At 37.6% G+C, this 22997-nt stretch overlaps 1 protein-coding gene across 1 annotated transcript in view; it reads left to right on the top strand.

The window, feature by feature from the left end:
- Positions 1-22997, top strand: part of HUWE1 (HECT, UBA and WWE domain containing E3 ubiquitin protein ligase 1) — a 138425-nt gene that overhangs the window by 24598 nt on the left and 90830 nt on the right. The window contains exons 3-15 of the mRNA XM_007449397.1: positions 644-742; positions 1421-1627; positions 3293-3445; positions 16121-16183; positions 18025-18102; positions 18972-19019; positions 19101-19169; positions 19627-19726; positions 21022-21122; positions 21418-21568; positions 21707-21834; positions 22392-22532; positions 22747-22852. Coding sequence (XP_007449459.1) covers positions 644-742; positions 1421-1627; positions 3293-3445; positions 16121-16183; positions 18025-18102; positions 18972-19019; positions 19101-19169; positions 19627-19726; positions 21022-21122; positions 21418-21568; positions 21707-21834; positions 22392-22532; positions 22747-22852 — 1444 coding nt within the window. The remainder of the gene's footprint in view (positions 1-643; positions 743-1420; positions 1628-3292; positions 3446-16120; positions 16184-18024; positions 18103-18971; positions 19020-19100; positions 19170-19626; positions 19727-21021; positions 21123-21417; positions 21569-21706; positions 21835-22391; positions 22533-22746; positions 22853-22997) is intronic.

Genomic DNA, 22997 nt, shown 5'->3' with positions numbered 1-22997 from the left:
TCCCCCCCCCCCCGCGCCCCCGCCACCAGCTCCACTTTTGGAAACTTACTATGAACTTTGAATCCACACCTTGTTACCTGACAAACAGGCCCTTTCATCAGTAAAACAGAGCAGGAATATATGGAAATGGAAACCCCAAGTAAGAATGGAGTCCTAGTTTTACACAGTTCAGAAATTCTTTGCCTCCTATAATTGGACGGTTTAATGTTGTAGAAAAATATAGCTAGTGCTAATCTTCACCTTTGTGAATTCACTAGGGCTCCTCAGTGTTCCTCTAATTGAACCTTTCTTATCAGGCATTCTGGTTAGCTTTCAGACTGTGATACAGATTCCTTCATTTTGTTTTTATTGATATATAGCTTGTTTCCTTTATTTCTGTTGTCTGTACACTTCCAAGTAGTTTGTCTACATCTATAGGTTCATCCAGGTTTTAAAAAAATATACGGATGGATTGTTTCATTGTAAGATTTCTGTATTAATCTCAAGTGATCGTCTGGCAAATTTCCATTTAAGTAGTGCGTTCTATCAAAAGTTAAATCATTGAGTGTGTTGACATAAGGGGTTTTTTTTTCCTATTCTTCCTTGTTGTGTCTCCCTCATACTCCATAACACCCTTTTGTGAATACCTGTTTGTTTTTCTCAGCCTGCAGACTGCAGAGCTTTAATAGACAAACTCAAAGTTTGTAATGATGAGCAACTCCTCTTGGAACTGCAGCAGATCAAAACATGGAACATTGGAAAGGTATGTAAACCCATACTCCCAAAAGAGAAACCAAAATGAGGTAGCCTCGTTCAGCAATTAACTTAATAAGCATCTAGTGTGTGTCTGGCACAGCTCTAGACCAGTAATTTTTAGCCTGTGAATGGTTGCCAAGGAAATTTTGAAAGAAATGTAAAAGGAAAATTTTGCTAGCCAAGGATGAAGAATGTTTATACAGGTGATGATAAAGAATCTCAACCACAAAATTCCTTTAGTTTGACTGACAGTATGAGTTTGAGATAGTCTCAGGATTTTTACTCTTAGCTTAAAAGACTTCTTTAGATAACTCTAAAAATAAGCACTTCAGATAAAGTGGATTCTGGCAGGGAAAGTCCTTGTGTTTTTAGACCTCAGAGGTAGCCAGAATTCTCCTTTTGAAGACCTAGCTGTAGGGGTTTTGTGGTGTCTCCCGGTGTTAGCACATGTATTTTTTTGTTTTTTGCGGTACGCGGGCCTCTCACTGTTGTGGCCTCTCACATTGCGGAGCACAGGCTCAGCGGCCATGGCTTACAGGCCTAGCCGCTCCGCGGCACGTGGGATCCTCCCGGACCGGGGCACGAACCCGTGTCCCCTGCACTGGCAGGCGGACTCTCAACCACTGCGCCACCAGGGAAGCCCTACCTTATTCTTATATCTTTCTCTTTCTCTTCCCCTCTCCAGTGCGAGTTATATCACTGGGTGGATCTATTGGACCGCTTTGATGGAATTCTGGCAGACGCTGGACAGACAGTGGAGAATATGTCATGGATGCTCGTGTGTGATAGGCCAGAAAGAGAACAACTGAAGATGCTTCTCTTGGCTGTGTTGAACTTCACAGCCTTGCTCATTGAGTACAGCTTTTCCCGGCATCTGTATAGTTCCATAGAGGTAGGAGAGGTTCAAGCCTGTGATCTGTTCTTAACTAGAATTGTTCATGTCCAGAATAAGGAAATTGTTCTTTCTTTCTGATGATTCTTTCCTTTTCATTATGGAGTTCTGGGGTTTTCAATGTCAAAGACAATGGTAGGATGTTTCTTGGCTAAAGATACCCTTCACAGGGTTGATGGGAAGGTTCTTTACTGTCACCTTCACCTTGCCTTTTAAGATTTAAGAAATTAATGAGAATGTAATACATGTATTGATGTATTCTTGGGAATTTACAGGAATTGATCTTGGTCTCAGGTTATCAGAGCAGCCCCAAATTACTTTTAAAATATTAGACATAACTTGATTTCCTTGACACATTACTGCGCTTACTGCTTTTCTAAGTTTTAGTGTGCTGCTTTTTAATTTCTTCTCCCCCTTCCCAAAATGTATATTAATAGCATGCTATGTATTCTTTTTTTTAAAAACATCTTTATTGGGGTATAATTGTTCTACAATGGTGTGTTAGTTTCTGCTTTATAACAAAGTGAATCAGTTATACATATACATACGTTCCCACATCTCTTCCCTCCTGTGTCTCCCTCCCTCCCACCCTCCCTATCCCATCCCTCCAGGCGGTCACAAAGCATGGAGCTGATCTCCCTGCGCTACGCGGCTGCTTCCCACTAGCTATCTACCTTACATTTGGTAGTGTATATATGTCCATGCCTCTCTCTTGCTTCATGCTATGTATTTTTAAAAGAATAAAGTGAGCACAGGAATTAGTGAACTTTTGAATTGGTCAAAAATCAGTATAAGAAGAAACTGTCTTCCTTTAGCCTAACTTTAGAGTTTTTATCACTTGATTTAGTGCCTTGTTGTTATGTGTTACTTTTCCTAAGTCTTCATTAAAGAAACAGAATCAGAACAAACAGAAAGTAAATGGCTTAAGAAGAGAAGTGGAATAACTGAACTAAAGACCTAGTGCCTGAAGTTTTAAGTAGGGGATGGCTAAGCAGTCTGTTGAAGATGAAATAGATAAGCTGCAAAAGGAAATCCATAGCCTTCTGTGGATAATCAGCAACCAGAAATACTTTGGTTCATTTCCAGCTAAATTACATACTGATTTTAACACTAACCAAATGTTTCAATATATTGGTGAATTTTGATTGTATTAAAGAGCAAAAATAGTTACTCTTGGGTTATTGTTACATACACTGTATTGTAACAGTCATAAGTGCCACCAGCTGTTGTTATTTTTAGTTTCTATATGAAGAACCCTGTGTTTTAATTAATTCCAATTTTGTATTTGTTGTAAAGGATGCAGAAGGAGCGTAAAATTATCTTAGTCTATACTTTTAGTCTAGTTGGAAACTTAATATTCTTGAGTTCTGCTCTGTATTAGAATATATTACATTTGTCTCTTTTGTAATCTGTTTCTTTCTGTGGAGACACCTATGTAATTTTGAACTGTTCACATTTTTTTAACTTAAATTGGACTTTCTGGCTTGCTGCCAGATTGTAAGCTGCTTTGGCATAAGGTTACATGTTGTAGGTGCTCAAATATTTATAATTTTTTTTGTATTGTTAAACTTCTTGATAGCTTTATAAATCCATGGCGTTTCAAGTTTTCAAGGTCTTGTATGCCTGATACCATGAACTTGCCCCCCCCATTTTTGTCTCCTGTAGCATTTGACAACTTTATTGGCTTCTTCTGATATGCAAGTGGTGCTGGCAGTCCTCAACCTTCTGTACGTATTTAGCAAAAGATCAAATTATATCACACGCCTTGGATCTGACAAGAGAACCCCACTGCTAACCCGGCTGCAGCATTTGGCAGAGGTGAGTCATGGGTGAAGAGTTGGAAGGACACAGAAGTTGGACCCTGTTATTCCTTTTCACAGGTGTTTCTTGCAGTGTCAAAATGAATAGGAATCTGTAAGTTAACTTTACTGGCCTAATTGAGTAGAACTATTGGGGCCCATTTAACTAAGTTACCCCCAAAATCCTAGGAAGTATTCTCAATTTTATGAAGTAATTTTGAGGGATTTCATGAATCTCTGCTCACAAAGAGAATCTCTCTTTGTTCAAAAATGGCCACTTCTCTTCTGGAAAGAAAGTTTAGAATCCGATTCTACTTGGAGGGAAATATTGGCTGCAATAAAAGATCTGGATTTTGAGTCCTGGCCTACCTTATTAGCTCTGATAGCAGTTTTCTCATCTGAGAATTTATTTAGTTATATCTACCTTAAGAGTACTTTCAGAATAAAATAAAATGTAGGGTTCTTAGTGCTGTGCTCAGTAATTGGTCTGTGGTAATGATTGTTAATTGAAGGCAAAAAGGCTCATGTTAAATTCGCTTAGTCAAACTATTGTCCAGTGTTTGTAGAGGCAAACTGATAATGCATACTCAGGTTTGAGAGAGGTAGCCATTGCTAGAAAGCTTTCTTGGAAGAAAGTTGGTAGGGCTAACTTTTTAAAAGCTGAATAATAAATGGTTACCTCACAAGTCATGCAACTCAAGTTTCAGGCTATTTTTAGGTGCATGGTTACTTTAGAATCATTTTTGTGTGGTTATAAATGTAACATGTGTTACAAAAATTCTAGGATGTATAGGAAAGTATAAAGAGAATGTTAATCACCTGTTATTCAACCAGATGGAGCCTCCCTTAAAATTTGAGCATATTTCCTTGGATTTGCAAATACAAGATTTTTTTTTTTTTTTTGGCGCTATGCGGGCCTCTCACTGTTGTGGCCTCTCCTGTTGCGGAGCACAGGCTCCAGATGTGCAGGCTCAGTGGCCATGGCTCACAGGCCCAGCCGCTCCGCGGCATGTGGGATTTTCCCAGACCGGGGCACGAACCCGTGTCCCCTGCATTGGCAGGCGGACTCTCAACCACTGCGCCACCAGGGAAGCCCCAAGATTATTTTTAACCATTTTCTCACGATAGTTTTTTAGTGACTCAGTTAACCCAGTGATGTGAGCCAGTTGTGACTATGCACAGATATTAGTGAACTGCAAATATAGCAGAAGTTCTCCAGGAAGACTTGAATCAGTTAAAAGCCAGTTGGTTGATTTTTGTGAGGATCTAGGACACTGGTTCTCAAACTTGAGCATGCATGAGAAAGAGTCGATTTATTAAAGCATAGATTAGTCTCCCTCCCCTGTCTGCTCATACCCCTTTACCTCAATTACTGCAACCCCCATTTCTGATTCAGTAGGCCTAGGGCAGAGCCCAGTAATGTGCATTGCTAATAAGTTTCCAGGGGATGTTGAGGCTGCTGGTCCAGGGACCATACTTTGAGAACCATTGGTTTAATCTATCCTATTGGGCAAAGTTAAAAATCTTACCAGATTCTTATAGTTCCATCCCAAAGGCATCAAGACCTTTTCCCTGATATCTGAATACATACCCATTCTTGAGCAAATCCCATCTAGTGAGATGGTGTCAAATATGACATGGTTGATACAAATGTTATTTATTGGGTGTCTACTTAATTGCCAGGATCATATGGTAACTGTGGAGTAGGTGAGGACGATGAGATTCAGAAGTTACATTATTTTTAGGAAAAGCCCATGGGCTTTTAGCCCCTGATAAAGTGTAAAATGTGATAACTGCTGTTTGTAGAGTTGATTAAGCATGGTTTATGTTCCAAACCTGGGTGTCAGCCTGAGACCCAGCTCCTTGAATCCACACCCAACTCTTCCACTTGATAACATTCAAGAAGTATATGGCTAATCCTGTGCTGGATATAGTATAAAACATGTTCTTTTCTTTAAAAAGCTCACATAGTAGTTGAGAAAGTGATATAGGGGCATAATTAAAAGGACAAAGAACTAGTTATTCTTAGTACTAACTAATAAGGACCCTTGAATCTTAAACATTCCATAGGTTTATCTTGTTGGCTGCAAAACAAACATAAAAATATGTGCTTATTATGTAAAAATTTTGGAAATGTACAGAAGAAAATTTATCATAATTATGTGTCTACTCCACATTTTGGTACATTTTCTTAGTCTTTATGCATATTTACATAGCTGAATGCATATAGTATATGTAACTTGATATCCTACTTTATTTACTTAACATACTAGCATCAGTGTTTTCCCATATTAACTTTACATAATTTTGAAAGAAATGTTTCTTTGTATTTAATAATGGTAATATCTCAGAAATGTCACAACATCACAGACTTTCATGAATCAAGTTTGGCTTGACATGGTCTTTTAAGGATCCCAGCTTACCACAACTTCCTTATCGTAGGCACTTGGTTTTTATTAGATTACAAAAGATAGAAAGATTTAGTGGTGACAGTAATAGTTGAACTATTCTAAAAAACAATTAGTTGTGACAACAGAAGAAACAAAAGGAAAATAATTGTGAAGATACATAGCCTTTCGAGCTTATTCCACCTTGCAAATTCAGTTCCTTGGTTTGACTTACCTGTCACCCCTATGTGGCATCAAGTATTTATATATCCCTTGTCCTCACAGTTTTCAGCAAATTCCATGTTTCTTCACTGGAAGTCCTGGGAATAGCCAAGAAAATATTGAAAATGAAATGAGGAAGTACTCTTCCTATTGGGTATTAACTTTTTTTATAAAGCTAAAAGGAATTAAAATAGTGTGGTAATAACAGTGGAAAATTTCCAGAAATGGATCCAGTGTGTAAGAATCACTAAGCTTAATCATTTTTAGCTTTTGATACAGAGTGAGAGATGTGCAACTGTTCCTTTTACTTGAATACTTAGAGGCCCTTGTAAGTTTATTAATTGGCCTAATTTCAATATTATTGTGTCTCAGGGAACAGAGAGGCCTGAGGAGAGGGAGAGAGATGGTAGAACAGCCAGTCAGTGGAGCAGTCAGAACACATTTTTTTTTCCATTAAATTTGCCGTCTTGTATGGGCATGGTTCGTGGCACCCCAAAATAATGACAATAGTAATAACAATGATCACAGATCATCATAACAAATATAATAATGATGAAAAGGTTTGAAATATTGCAAGAATTACCAAAATGTGACACAATGACATGAAGTGAGCAAATGCTGTTGGAAAAATGAAAAAACCAGTAGACTTGCTCAATGCAGGGTGGCCACAAACCTTCAATTAAAAAAGCAGTATCTGCAAAGCACAGTAAAATAAGGTATGCCCCTGTGCATAGGCTCAATTTTGAGGTAAAGATCAGAGAAATCAAGTAACTTGTTCTGGGCGTTATTGAAGATGAACAGAATAGCTGTCTTAAATCTTTCCCTTTTCACTGGTTCCTCCTATATGTATATTTTAAAAGAACAAGCTTGAGAGAGCAAGAACATACTTTATTTTTGGTCAGTGTAGCTAAAGGTTTGTCTATTTTTGTTGATATCTTCAAAGAAACAAATTTGGTTTAGCTGATTCTGTTTTTCTATTTTGTTTCATTTATCTCTGCTCCAGTTTTACTATTTCCTTCTTTATGTTTGCTTTGGGTTTAGTTTGCTGCTGTTTTTCTAGTTCCTTAAGGTAGACTGTTAGGTTATTGATTTGAGATCTTTCTTTTTTAAATGTAGGCAATTAACAGCTGTAAATTTCCCTCTAAGCACAGCTTTATCCCATAAATGTATCCCATAAGTTTTGATATGAAGTGTTTTCATTTTCATTCATCTTAAGGGATTTTCTAATTTCCCTTTTGATTTCTTCTTTTACCCATTGGTTGTTAACAGTATATTGTTTAATTTCCATGTGTTCGTGAATTTTCCAGATTTCCTTCTGTTACGGATTTCTAATTTCTTTCTGTTGTTGGATATGATACTTTGTGTGATTTTATTCTTTTTTAGAAGTTTCTTAAAGTTTGTTTTGTGGCCTAACATATGGTCTATATGGGAGACTGTTTTGTATGTACTTGAGAAGAATGTATATTCTGTTGTGGGATGGATTGTTCTATATATATGTATATATCTGTTAGGTCTAGTTGATTTAATATTCAAGTCTTAGTTTTCTTGTTTTATCTTTTGTCTAGTTATTAATGTTTTCCCTGTGTATTACAACTGACATCTTCATTAATGAAAAGTTAGTTCAAATTAATACCAACTTAGTTTTAAGAGTAGACAAAAACTTTCCTCCTATATAGCACTTTCCTCCCACTGTATGTTGTTGCCACAAATTACATCTTTATATATTGTGTGCCCATTCAACATAGATGTAGAATTTACTTTTTTATGTAGTTGTCTTTTAAAACACTCAGAAAAAAAGGAGTTACAAACCAAAAATACATTAATAATACCTTTTATATTTACCTATGAAATTAACTTACTGGTGTTCTTAATTTCTTCATATGGAGTCAGGTTACTGTGGCGTGTCCTTTCATTTCAGCCTGAAGGACTCCCGTTTAGCGTTTCTTATAGGCAGGTCTACTAGCAACAAGCTCTTTCAGCTTTTATCTGAGAAAGTGTTAATTTCTCCTACATTTATGAAAGATAACTGTGCCAGATATAGAATCTGATTGGCAGTTATTTTCTTTTAGCACTTTGAATATGTCTTCCCACTGCATTCTGGCCTCCATCGTTTCTGATGAAAAATCAGCTGTGAGGATCCCTTGTACATAACAAGTCACATTTCTCCTTCTGCTTTCAAGATTATTCTCTCTGTCTTGGCCTTTTACAATTTGATTATAATGTGTCTTTCTGTGGATCTGTGTTGTTTTATCTTGTTGAATTTCATTGAGCTTCTTGGATTTATAGATTCATGTCTTTTGTCAAATTTGATGTTTTGGCCATTATTTCTTTAAATAATCTCTTTGCCCCTTTTTCTGTCTCTTCCCCTTGGACTCCCATTATGTGTATGTTGGTATACTTGGTGAAGTCCCACAGATCTCTTAACCTCTGTTTACTTTTTTTTTCCTCTATCTGTTCTTCAGACTGGGTAATCTCAATTGACCTGTCTTCAGGTTCATTGATTATTTTTTTTTCACCTTCCAATATTTATTTTCAAATAAATTTGTCAGAATTTTTATAAAAGTGATGCATGTTCAGTGTTGAAAATTAAGAAAATACAAAAAAGTATAAAGAAGAAAATAATAATAATCTTCAACCACCACCATGTAGAAAAAATAACTAACATTGTGTTTCATATGCTGCTTCCCCCCCACCCATGTAACCTATGGTGAGTATTTTCCCACAGCATTAAATATTCTTTGAAAATACCATTTTTAAAGTCTTAGCTTCCAAACCACCCTCCTGGTCCTCCATTGTTGCCCTTCTATGTCTGCTTGACTGGTGCCTCCTCTTCTGCTGCCTCCGAGTGTTAGAGTGGCCCAGGGCTCCACCCCAGGCTCTGTGTCTTATCCAGCTATCAATGCATTTTGCCTAGGTGATCTGATCCAATTTCATGGTTTTAAGGACCGTTGACTCCAAAAATTGTATGTTTTCCTTGAACCTCAAACTTATATATTTACTGCCTTCTCAAAATCTCTGCTGGATATCAAATGTAATGTGTACAAAATCAAACTTTGACCTCACCTCACATTTCTTTCCCCCAGGCTCAGTCCATTCCAGATAACTGGCACCCTTGCTTTCCTGGACAGTGGCAGGCACACTCTTGCTGCAGGGCCTCTGCACAGCTACATCCCCAGTTGTCTCTATGGCTTGCTCCCTTATCTTCTCTAAGTCTTAAGAGCCACCATCTCAGTGAAGTCTTCCCTACCATCCTATTTTAAAATTAGAACACCTACCATACTCCCTGTTACACTTTGCGTCATTTTTTTCTGTAGCACATATTACCACCTAACATTATATATATTTAATTAAGTTCATTGATTCATTTTTCTCCCTGCTTACATCTGCTGTTGAACCACTCTAGTGAATTTTTCATTTCTGTTATTGTGCTTTTTCAGCTCCAGAATTTGTTTGCTTCCTTTTTTATAACCTCTGACTTTTTATTGACATTCTTTGTTTGATGAGACATCATTCTCATGGTTTCCTTTAGTTCTTTTTATATGATTTCATTTAGCTCTTTAAGCATATTTAAAATAGATGATTTAAAGTCTTTGCCTACTAAATCCAGTGTCTGGACTTGCTCAGGAATGGTTTCTATTAATTAATTTTTTCTGGTTTTATGGGGATATAATTGAATTAAAGCATTGTGTAACTTAAAGGTATACAACATGATGATTTGATACACTTAATATATTGCAAAATGATTACCACAGTAGAAGTTTGTGCGATTTGACCAACATCTCCACATTTCCCCCAATCCCCAGTCCCTGGCAACCACCATTCTAACCTCTATTTCTATGTGTTGAGCTTTTTTAGATTCCATGTATAAATGATACCATACAGTAATTGTCTTTCTCTGTCTGATTTATTCACTTACTAGAATGCCCTCAATGTCCATCCATGTTGTCGCATAAGGGGAGATTTCCTTCTTTCTTGTGGCTGAACAATATTTCGTGTGTGTGTGTGTGTGTGTGTGTGTGTGTGTGTACAGCACACCTTCTTTATCCATTCATCCATAGACAGACACTTAAGTTGTTCCCATACCTTGGCTAGTGTGAATAACTTTATAGTAAATATGGGAGTGCAGATATCTCTTTGTCCTGATTTCCTTTCTTTTGGATAGATAGCCAGAACTGGGATTGCTGGATCATATAATAGTTCTGTTTTTAATTTTTTGAGGCACCTCCATACTGTTTATCTTCTGTAGTGGCTATACCAATTTATATTCCCACCAACAGCGCACAAGGGTCCCCTTTTCTCCAAATACTCACCAATACTTGTTATCTCTTCTTGAAAATGGCCATTCTGTCAGGTGTGAAGTGATATATCACTGTTGCTATGATTCCCATTTCCCTGATGGCTAGTGATACTGAGAACCATTTCATGTAACTGTTGGCCATTTGTGTATTGTCTTTGGAAAAATGTCTGTTCAGTTCCTCTGCCCATTTTAAAATCAGATGGTTGGCTTTTGTTATTGTTATTCAGTTGTATCAATATGAGTTCTTTATATTTTGGATAGTAATTTCTTATCAGATATAATGGTTTGCAGATATTTTCTCCTATTCTGCAGGTCCTCTTTTCATTTTGTTGATTGTTTCTTTTGCTGTGCAGAAGTGTTTCAGTTTGATGCAGTTTGCCTTTGTTGCTTTTGGTGTCATGTCCAAAAAGTTGTCACCAAGACCAATGTTGGGGTGCTTTTACCCTGTGTTTTCTTTTAGGAGCTTTATGGTTTCAGGTCTTATGTTGAAGTCTTTAATTTAGGTTAATTTTGTTGTTGTTGTTGTTGCAGTACTCAGGCCTCTCACTGCTGTGGCCTCTCCCATTGAGGAGCACAGGCTCCAGACGCGCAGGCTCAGTGGCCATGGCTCACGGGCCTAGCCGCTCTGCAGCATGTGGGATCTTCCTGGACCAGGGCATGAACCCGTGTCCCCTGCATCGGCAGGCGGACTCTCAACCACTGCTCCACCAGGGAAGCCCCAAATTTAGGTTAATTTTTTGAATGGTATAAGATAGGGCGTCAAATTTCATTTTTCTGTGTGTTATCCAGAAAACTGGTTATCCAGTTTTCCCAGCACCATTTATTGAAGAGAGTATATTTTCCCCATTGATTATTGGCTCCCTTTCAAATATTAGTTGACTATGTGAAGATTTACTTCTGGGCTCTTGATTATGTCTGTTGGTCTGTGTGTGTTTTTAATATGCTAATACCGTACTGTTTTGATTACTATAGCTTTGTAATGATGTTTGAAATCAGGAAGTATGATACCTGTAGCTTTGTTCTTTCTCAGGATTGCTTTAGTTGTTTGGGGTCTTCTTGGTTCCATTTAAATTTAAGGATTGTTTTTCCTATTTCTGGGGAAAATGTCATTGAAATTTTGATAGTAATTAAAATCTGTAGATTGCTTTTGGTACTGTGGACATTTTGACAGTATTAATTCTTCCAATCCATGAACATAGAATGTTTGTGTCTTCTTTAATGCCTTTCATCAGTGTTTTATAGTTTTCAGTGTACAGATTTTTACCTCCTTGGTAAAATTTATTTCTAAGTATTTTACTGTTTTTTATGCTATTGTAAATGGGATTGTTTTATTTCTTTTTCAGATAGTGTATAGAGATGTGACTGATTTCTGTATGTTGATTTTGTATCCTGCAACTTTACTGAATTTAATTCTAACAGTTTTTTGCTGGAGCCTTGAGGGTTTTCTATATATAAGATCATATCATTTGCAAATGGAAACAGTTTTACTTCTTCCTTTCTGAATTGTATGCCTTATTTCTTTTTCTTGCCTAATTGGCTCTGGCTAGTATTTCCAATACTGTGTTGAACAGGAGTGGTTAGAGTGGGCACCCTTGTCTTGTTCCTGATCTTAGAGGGAAAGGGTTCACCCTTTCATCCTTGAGTATGCTGTTAGCTGTGGGCTTGTCATATGTGGCCTTTATCATGTTGAGGTATGTTCCTTCTGTTCCCCATTTTTGAGTTTTTATTATGAAAGGATGTTGAATTTTGTCATTGTTTTTTCTGCAACTTTTGAGATGATCATGTGATTTTTGTCTTTCATTCTCTTAATGTGGTATCACACTTATTGATTTGTATGTGTTGAAACATCTTTGCATCCCAGGGATAAATCCCACTTAAATCGTGGTGTATGTTCCTTTTAATATGCTGTTGAACTTGGTTTGCTGGTAGTTTGCTGAGGACTTTTGCAAGTTTGTTCATCAGGGATACTGGCCTGTAGTTTTCTGTTCTTGTAGTGTCCTTATCTGGCTTTGTTATCAGGGTAATTTTGGCCAAACAGTGGTAACTTTTCAAGCAATGAGTTTGGAAGTGTTCCCTCCTCTTCAATTTTTTGGTAAAAGTTTGAGAAGGATTGGTTATTCTTTAAATGTTTGGAGAAATTCACCAAGGAAACCATTTGGTCCTGGAATTTTCTTTTTGGGGTATTTTTTGATTACTGATTCAGTCGGCTTACTCATTATTGGTATATTCATATTTTCTATGTCTCCATGATTTTGTTTTGTTAGATTATATATTTCTAGGAATTTATCCAATTCTTCTCGGTTATCCAATTTGTTGACAGTTTGTTCATAGTAGTCTCTTGATGATCCTTTGTATCTGTGGTATCAGTTATGTCTCTTCTTTTGTTTCTCATTTTATTTATTTGAGTCTTCAGCCTTTTTTTCTCAGTGTAGCTCAAGTTTTGTCTATTTTGTTGAGTAGTTTTTTTTAAAAGAGCTCTCATTTTCATTAATCTTTTCTGTGTTTTTTCTAGTCTCTCATTTATTTCTGTTCTGATCTTTGTTATTTCCTTTCTTCTATTAACTTTAGGCTTAGTTTATTCTTTTTCAAGTTTCAAGTTGAGGTATAAAATTAGGTTTATTTGAGACCTTGTTTCTTAATGTAGGCATTTATTCCTATAAACTTCCCTCTTAGGACTGCTTTTGGTGCATCTCATTCGTTTTCATGTGTTTTGTTTTCGTTTTCATTTTCATTTGTCTCAAGATGTTTTTAATTTGCCTTTTGACCCATTGGTTGTTCAGTAGTGTATTGTTTAATTTCCACATCTTTGTGAATTTTTCCAGTTTTCTTCCTGTTACTGATTTCCAGTTTCATACTGGACCCCATACATATTGGGGTCCAGAAAGATACTTGGTATGATTTCTATCTTAAATTTGCTGAGACTTGTCTTGTGACCTATCATATAATCTATGAAGGAGAATGTTCCATGTGGGTTTGAGAAGAGTGTGTATCCTGCTGTTAAATAAAATGTTATACATATGCCTACTAGGTCCATTGGTCTAAAGTATAGTTCAAATCCAATGTTTCCTTCCTGATTTTTCTCTCAGTACAATCTAGCCATTGTTGAAAGTGAGATGTTGACATCGCCTACTATTATTGTATTCTCTGTTTCCTCCCTTCATATCTATTAGTATTTGCTTAATACATTTATAGGCTCCAACATTATGTCCATATAATTTACAGTTGTTATATCCTCTTTAAATTGACCCCTTGATCATTCTATAATGACCTTAATTGCCTCCCATTACAGGTTATGAGTTAAAGCCTGTTTTTTCTGATATAAGTAGCTATCCCTGCTCTTTTGGTTTCCACTTGTGTAAAATATCTTTTTCCATCCCTTTACTTTGAGCCTATGTGTGTCCTTAAAGCTGCGGTGAGTCTTGTAGGTAGCATATAGTTGGGTCTTGTTTTTTTTTCCATCCAGCTACTCTATGCCTTTTGATTGGAAAATCAGTCCATCTACATTTGGAGTAATTATTGATAGGCAGGGACTTAGTAATGCCATCTTACTAGTTCTTTTTTTGTTGTTTTGTATTTCCCTTGTCCCTTTCTTCTCTTGCTGCCTTTCTTTGTGAATGATGGTTTTTCATAGTAGTATGCTTTCATCCCCTACTGTTCTTTTGTGTATCTAATCTAGGTTTTTGCTTTGTGGTTACCATGAACCTTACATAAAACATAGATATAATAGTTTTGGGACCTCCCTGGTAGTGCAGTGGTTAAGAATCCACCTGCCAATGCAAGGGACACGGGTTGGATCCCTGGTCTGGGAAGATCCCACATGCCGCAGAGCAACTAAGCCCGTGTGCCACAACTACTGAGCCTGCACTCTAGAGCCTGCAAGCCACAACTACTGAGCCCACATGCCTAGAGCCCATGCTCCTCAACAAGAGAAGCCACCACAGTGAGAAGCCCACGCACCACAACGAAGAGTAGCCCCCACTCACTGCAACTAGAGAAAGCCTGAGCACAGCAGCAAAGACCCAATGCAACCAAAAATAAATAAATTAATTAAATAAATTTATTATTTAGAAAAAGATATAATCGTTTTATTTTAACACTGATAACAACTTAACTTTGCATCTGAAAAACTTTACTCTTTTATTCCAGTTCCATTTTATGTTTTTGATGTCACAGTTTACCTCTTTTTATATTGTGTATTCATTAACATTATTTTAGCTCTTATTTTTTTTAAAAAATTCTGTCCTTTAACCTTTATCATCCATGGATGATTGTTTAAGACAGTTCTCCTCGGGCTCTCAAACAGCTGCTGAGAGTGGCTACAGCTGGTTCACAGGCCACTGCAGGGTCCACAGCTGGGACTGAGGTCTGTATGCCTCCTCCCAGGTCCCTTTGCATATGAGGCTGGTTTCCACAGTTCCCATAAAGGCACTTTTCTCCATGAATGGATGCCAAATTATTGCAGGGGTGGGGGGTGCAGTGAGAGACATCTTATTTGGCCATCTTGCTGGCATCACTCCTTATGTTGCTATAATGGGCATTTTGGATATTATATGTGGCAACTCTGGAAATCAGATTCTCACCCCTCCCCAGGGTTTGTTGTTATGATTTGTCGTTGTTTGTTTAGACTTTTCTGAACTGACTTTGTAATTCTTTGTTTTATGTGGTCATTGAAGTCTCTATTCTATTAGCTTAGTGGTCAGCTAGTGATTTGCTTTAAGCTCCTGGAACCAGAATATCTCCGTCTTTGCCGGTGGGGTCTGTGTGTATGTTGGTATCTTCAGTGTGAATACTCACTGTCTTCAGTACTCAGCCAGGAAGTTTACAACTCTGACTTAGCCTTCACTTCTGGCTTGCATAGAGCCTGGTGTCAGCCAGAGATGTGGGAACTTAGTGCTTTCTCAGGTCTTTTCTGAGAATGTGCCCAACATTGGGCATACATGTGGCCTTCTAGATTCCCAGGAGTGTGTGGAAAGGGCTTTTCAAAGCCCTTATTCCCCAAAGCATTGCACGCCCCAGCCTTTCTTCCCAAGCTTTTCAGTTTGTCTGTTATTTACCCCAATTGTATGCCTGTCCCAGGGGACTAATGCACTTACTCTTGAATGTTTTCAACAAGTACCCACCCCACCCCTGGGAGAGTTCAGAATTAGGCAAAAATGATGGATATCTCAAATGCTGTTGAAAATGCAGGCTAGTTTTTAAGCAAGATTGTATGGCTGAGGTTTTGGATTTGGAAGTCAATAATAGTGTACAGTTGAGCCATTCTCCCCTATTACCTTAGGGGCTAGTACTTGTTGATGAGTTTTTTAGACTTTGTGGTGGCAGAGTACAGTAGTAGTAAGCAATGCAGAATCTTCTACTTTGCACTTTGGCTCATGTCAAAAAGTAAGAAACTGGAGAGCATGTAATTCCACCCTATGTGAGAGGTGAGCAGGCTGAGCATGGAAAGCACAGTACAGTACGGAAGACCCAATGGATCAAGACTGACCTTTCAGCAAGCCTGACTGCAGGCATATAAAATAAATTTGCTTGCAGGAGCTGTTTATGTTCTTCTCAGTAGCATCCTCACAGAATAATGAAATTGATCTCATTGGAGAAATCACCTTTAGGCAGACCATCTTGCCTTGAGTCTTACTGAAGTTCTTGCTTCTCTTTGCTCCCTCTTTTTGTTTGACTTTAACATTGGATGTCTTCTCAACACTGTGTTCCAGGCAGCCACATACTCATAAATATTTTATACACAAAGCTACCTTAGGCACTGTTTTAACACTGTCTTTTCTCTTTTTCCAAGAGCTGGGGTGGAAAGGAGAATGGCTTTGGACTTGCAGAATGTTGCAGAGACTTGCATATGATGGTAAGTGACTCTTTGGGATATGGGTGTCTTTTGACAGAGCTGTGCGTGATCTCTTTTTGAGCCTTACTTTACAATGAATATATGGTATTTAAAGTTGCCACTTCACATCAGGACTTTTGAGGAACCTGAGATCAATTGAGATGTAGCATACCTTTTCTAGAAATAACTTGGGCTCTCAATGTACTGGTGGTAAATGAAGAATCTCAGAAATAATGTATATGATCATACCCATCTATTGAGTAAGAAACTGCGTTTGGTGAGTCAGTTTGAAAGTGATGAAAAATCCCAGAAAGTACACTTCCTTGTACTTTTTCACTGGAACTATCAGAGCTCTGGGCAGTCTGGCATGATTTAAGAATGGCTGCTTGGAGAACAGTTCTGCCATTTTGGTTATTGAGAACTTGTAGTGTTCTGTGTGCTTTCCATGTTTACCCCTCATGCCTGTCCTGCTCATACCTTTAACCCATGTTTAGACTGTGAACTCAGGCCATCCTCCCCTCTGTTTTGATACGTTGCTGTAGAACCACAAAGCACAACTGGATTATTATGATACAATTCCGTGCCAAGAAGCAGCTGTATTTTCCAACAGATGTACTGCTGCTTTTATCAATTTGTCATGTATAGGACAAATGGCTGCAGTGAAATTTAGTGTATTTATCTTAACAAGCCTTTTTACCCCTAGGAGAATGTTTCTTTTTCTGGTCACAGAAAACTACAAATAGAACAAATTACTTTCCCACCTTAGCTGGTATACTTTCTTTAGTGTACATTATATGAGTGGATATTGGGTAATATGAGAGGTGAATGTTGTCTGTTTTAATAATCAAAGCTATATAAATCTTAAAGGGTATTCAGTTTGGAATTCTAATTCTGAGAAAATTATTTTTCATCTTAAAGTTTAGTTGATTAATTCTGAGACTCCTTATGTATATCAAGCTTGTTCTTGGCCACTTGAGCAAAACAGTATGATATACTCTACTAGGCTTGCGTGATGTCTGTTACCCATCTTGGTCTCAGCCTATATTAAGAAATCATGCATTCTTTTATTTATTGATATTTGGCATGTCATAGGACTTTGAAAACTTTGTGTACTTTGAACGGAAGTAATACATATACATGTTAAAAAATTCTAAGAGTATAAAGGGGTATACAATAATTCTCCATCCCCAGAGGCAACCACTGCTACCGGTTTCTTTCAAAGATATGCTTTAATGGGCATGCTCTTGCAGTCTTACTTTGTTTTTCATGTTGCTTTTCTAGAGTTAAATAGGATTTGTTGTCAGGGTCTGGTTTATATTGACTTGGTATCTACCTGTGCAGAAAAGCAGTTGGATATCATGAGAAATGATGTAGGATGGTATGGAAAGGAGTATTTAAAGAATTATGAAGGTAGGCCCATGAGGCATAGTTTGAATAAAATATTTCAAAAGGTGATTATATTCACTGAGATTTCCATAAGAGTGTTCTTTTCCATTCTCGAACTGGTACCTAGACCCTTGTATTTGTCCTTCATCCTTGGATTCTTATTAATTATTGGGGGTACACTTGCCTTTTTCCTCTTGAGAATAGCTGCAGTCAAAATTGATCTCTTGAAAGAAAGAACAACTGATAACTTGAGTTATCAAGTAAGGAATATGAAAGCTTTTAGAGCTCTGGGCTCCACCCTCCTGATTCTGTGTTGTTACAAGACATCTGAGCTCTGCTAAAACAAGGAGTGAAGGCACTGTAGCTGCTGACGACACTGCTCATTCTGCTGTCACACTGAGTTGGACAAGTGGCTAAGTCCGAGGGAAGATTTAAGAGAAGATGGTATCTCATTCTTTCATGTGCTTTATACACAGAAATACCCACCCAGTGCAACTACACTACACTTTGAATTCTATGCAGACCCTGGGGCCGAGGTCAAAATCGAGAGAAGGGTGAGTCTCATTCACACTTGTTCTAATAAAGTCAGTAATCCGTAGCTGGGGTCAACTTTTCTAGGACTCCTCAGTAAAAAGAGGGAATGATGTTGCTGCCCTTCCAAGCTAAATATATCCAGCAGCTTCTCAGGAATAAGTGTTCATTGTTTGCCCAGCTCTGATAGGTTTGAATCTTACTTACGTTGGAACTGCCAAAAGACAGGACTCTTTATGTGGCACTGTTAGGACTGGTGTATTTTTCTCAGTCTCAGTTGAGAATTCCACCATTTAGAATAATAGTCTAGGTAGTGATCGGCTGAACTTTCTCTACTTAAGCCAGCCTGCAAGAAGTCTATGTATTGCTTACAAGGTCCTGCTTCAATTATCTGGACATTGCATATTCTTTGAGGAGATACTAAAATTCACTTTGGTTTAGAAGTGGCCTAGTGAACAAGATCTTTTTTTTTTCCTTTCTACTTAAAATATATAATAATAATAAATAATCTTTCTAGATTATTGGTGCCTTGAGAACAGCTCTAATGCATATTTAGAAAGAAACCATTTACATGGATTCACTCTACTGTGAATACAGAGGCTGTAGGTATTAAGTCAATACAGGTTAAAAGGGGATAAGAAAGAACATGAAATGTATCTGGCTATGTGCATTATATATTTAATCTACTGGTTTCAAAGAAGCTTTGCTGAAAATATATAAAATGAACATTTGGGGGGATTCTAAAGAATATTTTGATTTTTGAGAGCATTCAGTTGAGGCTTCAACCTAGGGGGTGACATCTTGTTTTTCAGATAGCTCTTGCAGTCCTATGGCAGGGGGAAGCTAAGGTATACAGTGACTCCTAACAACTCTCCTATCTTTTTAATTTCAGACATCTAGTAACACACTACATTATATTCACATAGAGCAACTTGACAAGGTAAGAGGAATCTTTGACTATGGGTTAGTTTTTAACATTTGGTTCACTTTTTGTTCCTAACAGTTTTTTTTTCTAATGTAGATTTCAGAAAGCCCTTCTGAAATCATGGAATCTCTTACCAAAATGTACAGCATTCCTAAGGATAAGCAGGTATGATAGGTCTTAAAAATATCTAAAGGGTGTGGTTGTTATCCCTATAGATCACTGATATGTGCTGGGGCTGGGATATAGCGTAGCAGAAAGAATGGAGTCAGACAGTGGGTAAATTAGCCTCCGTGAGCCTTAGTTTCCTCATCTTTTATGAGGCCAACACTTAAACTGACTTCCTAGGTCCTGGTGAGACTTTGAGGAAAACAGAAGCAGCCTTATTCACCATGAATATCTAATAAGTGGTGATAGCTCAACACTTTGGATACAAAGAAGAAAACATTTAGTTGTGTTATTTTTTTCTGCTCATTGTAATGGTGATCAAATATTTGATTTGATTAATAACAATCAGAACTCTTGCCAAATGTCAGGTAGCCCAGTGAGTAAGATTTAGCCCTTCCTCAGAAAGTATAGTCACCTTTTCCATTGGTTTCCTAATTTAGGTCTTATGTCTCTACAGATGCTGTTATTTACACACATACGGCTGGCCCATGGCTTTTCTAATCACAGGAAGCGATTGCAAGCTGTTCAGGCCAGGCTGCATGCAATATCTATATTAGGTAAGAGAATAACACCCTATAATTAACAGGCCCTGGTTAGTCAGTTTAGACTTGATTTCCTTTGAACTTCATCTGTCTTTGTTGCTATGGGGCTTATTGTAGTTACCTAGGTGGCAAATTAAATTGTAAAATTGCCAGCATTCCTAGTGTTCACTGTATTCATCATCCTTGGGCTCCTTAATGTTGGATCAGAAAGAGGATATGATTGACATATATCACATAGGTTTAGTCTTTATTTGGGTGGGGGGTTTTTGTTTCTTTTTTTTTTTTTTTTTATGAGTGTTCAGATAGTCGTCTTCCTCTGGGCCCTATTTTTCCTCTTGCCATTTCATCTTCCTCTTCTTTGGGAGTATAATTTTGAAATTCATTGAATAGTACTATGCATTTTACTTTTAACTGTAGGGTGGTATAGTGGAAAGCACACTGGTTTTGAAATCAGTCCTGGGCTTTCACCCTGACTGCAGTTTATTAGGCACCTGTTTATCCTTTTGGCCTCAGTTTCCTCATTTAATAAGTATTTTATAAGCTGATCTGAGGATTAAATGAAAACCTGTAAAGTACCTAGCACAGGCTAGGCACATAGGTATAAAATGGTAGCTCCTGTTAATATTACCATCCTTCATTATGTAATTACTTGTTTTTCTACTCTTTAAAACTATGAGTTCCTTGAAATGAAATTCCTACTATTCTATTTGTATTCATACCTAGCATAACATACCTAGCATAACTTCTGGTATGTTAGTGGGTACCCAGGAAATGTTTGTTGAAAACTGAATGTGCTCAAATCCCATTAGTTTGCACTTCAGGAGACTGTGTTCAGTATTACCTTTGTGTGGGATTTATTGGAAGTAGATTACATGCATTCTCTCAAGTTTTACTACAGTGTCATACAAGTTTCTGATTTAGTCTGCAATAGTCTATAAATTCTGTTCTTTACAGTTTGTATAAGTGTTTCCAGTGTAAAATAGAAACACATGAAGAGACTAAAATGGAAGTCCAGGGTGTAATAGAGTTATCAAGTAGTGATGTTATAAAATATTAATTCTTCATTCTCTTTTGATTCCTGAAAATCTTTGTTCAAGACAATATCATTAATAGGAGAATCTGTCAGTTTGGTGGGTATTTAGAGCTTATCACTGTGTTTGATCCAGTCCTCTAGAATTCAGTGATTCTGCCCTCCATTGCTGGTGGGAAGGGAGTCCTTCCCCAGAACCAGTAGGTACCAAAAGGTTTGTCATTGGGCAGTGGCTTGACCACTGCCTTCTTGCCTAAAGTGTTTATTTCTCCTTTTGCAGTGTATTCCAATGCCTTGCAGGAGTCCGCAAACAGTATCTTGTATAATGGGTTGATAGAAGAGTTGGTAGATGTCCTTCAGATAACAGATAAACAGCTTATGGTAAGTATTTATTAATATTTTCCTGTGTATATCAGGCTCATATGTATTTATCTGATTTTTGGTTTTTCCCAGAGGTTAAAATGAACCCCAAGAGGGAAGCTTAGCCCTTTCCTCTCTGGATATTTCACTGCAAATTTAACAAACGCAGGATTTTCAATGTTATTCTCAACAGAACTCCATCTACTCCAAGCAATTACCAGTAGAATGACTTAAATTTTAGAGTGGGTATTAGCAACTTGGTTCAGTCATCTACTTCTTATTTAACACATCCCGTGTTTACTTTCTGTTTTCAAAGGAGATTAAAGCTGCTTCTTTACGAACATTAACATCAATTGTCCACTTGGAGAGAACTCCCAAACTCAGCAGTATTATTGACTGTACTGGAACTGCCTCCTACCATGGATTTTTGCCTGTACTTGTGCGGAACTGTATCCAGGCCATGATTGGTAAGTTTTGGTGGTTATTGTCCTAGCCACCAAGAGGAACCCTACCCTTTGCTTTGTCCGCCTTTGTTTAGCATCATGCCAACTTAACACCAAATTCTGAGCTTGTTCTTTCTCTCCCTCTCTCCACTTCCCTTGTAGATCCTTCCATGGATCCGTACCCTCACCAGTTTGCCACTGCTCTCTTCTCTTTTTTATATCATCTGGCCAGCTACGATGCTGGTGGCGAAGCCTTGGTCTCCTGTGGAATGATGGAAGCCTTATTGAAGGTGCTCTACTTGTTTTAAAAAATACATTTGTGGGGAAATCAACTAAGAGGGTACAGAGTTGTGAATGGTTTGCAGTGAGAACAGTTAGCATAAGAAAGCTTACCCAGAAAATGTTATACTTAATTTCTCAAGTTTGGCCTTCTAGTTATCTCATTAACAACTTTTAAGAGCAGCTATTTCCATTATTAAGAATTGCTCATAGTCCAGCATGATGTGATAGGAGGCCCTGGGTACTAATTAAGATATTGCCACATCTTATCGTGACCTTAGGCATGACAGGCTTTGCCATGTGCTGGGCACTGGGCACCAGCTCTTTTCTCCCTGAATATTTTATTTAATCCTGAAAGGTAATTTATGTCCCTATCACCTCAGGAGGTTGAGTCTCAGAAGTGATAGAGCTATCATTTGGCAAGCACCAAAAATCAAACATATATTTTTTTCCTTCTATACCATGCTGCCTCTCTGAAACCCTAGACTGCATGTTTCCAGAAGAGCACATTATTTACAGCTTTGTGTCTTTTCATTTGATTGGTTTTACCTTTTTCTCTCCCTAATAGGTCATAAAGTTTCTTGGTGATGAACAGGACCAGATAACATTTGTCACCAGAGCTGTCAGAGTGGTTGACCTCATCACCAATCTGGACATGGCAGCTTTTCAATCCCATAGTGGACTTTCTATCTTCATTTATAGACTTGAGGTATACAAGGAGCACTTCGGAGCACTTTGCATATACTTGTATGTAGTGAGAGCTGAGCCTAGGAACTATCCTTATAACCCTAAAGAGCCATTTTATCCCTCTTTTGTTTTTAGAAACCAGTTCTGTAATCTGCCTGTGATATTCTTTTGTTATAAATATTTTTAATCTCCGTTATTTATGTAGGATTATCTTACTGTTTTCCCCTTGATCATAGCATGAAGTAGATTTGTGCCGAAAAGAATGTCCTTTTGTGATCAAGCCAAAGATCCAGAGACCCAGTACTACACAAGAAGGAGAAGAAATGGAAACTGATATGGATGGTAATTAACAGTTACTATAAGTATTGGTTCATTATCTTCTTTTTCCCAATAAAGTGTGAGCTCCGTGAGATCAGGTTACTGTTTTGTTCACTGCTGTAATCTCCAGTAGTGCCTGATATGTATATCGTGTTTAAATATGTGTTAG

The sequence above is a fragment of the Lipotes vexillifer genome, unplaced genomic scaffold (assembly GCF_000442215.2).
Source record: "Lipotes vexillifer unplaced genomic scaffold, Lipotes_vexillifer_v1.1 scaffold2129, whole genome shotgun sequence".
Taxonomy (NCBI): Eukaryota; Metazoa; Chordata; class Mammalia; order Artiodactyla; family Lipotidae; genus Lipotes; species Lipotes vexillifer.
The sequence above is the reverse complement of the archived record's forward strand: the minus strand, read 5'-3'. Positions and strand labels throughout refer to the sequence as shown.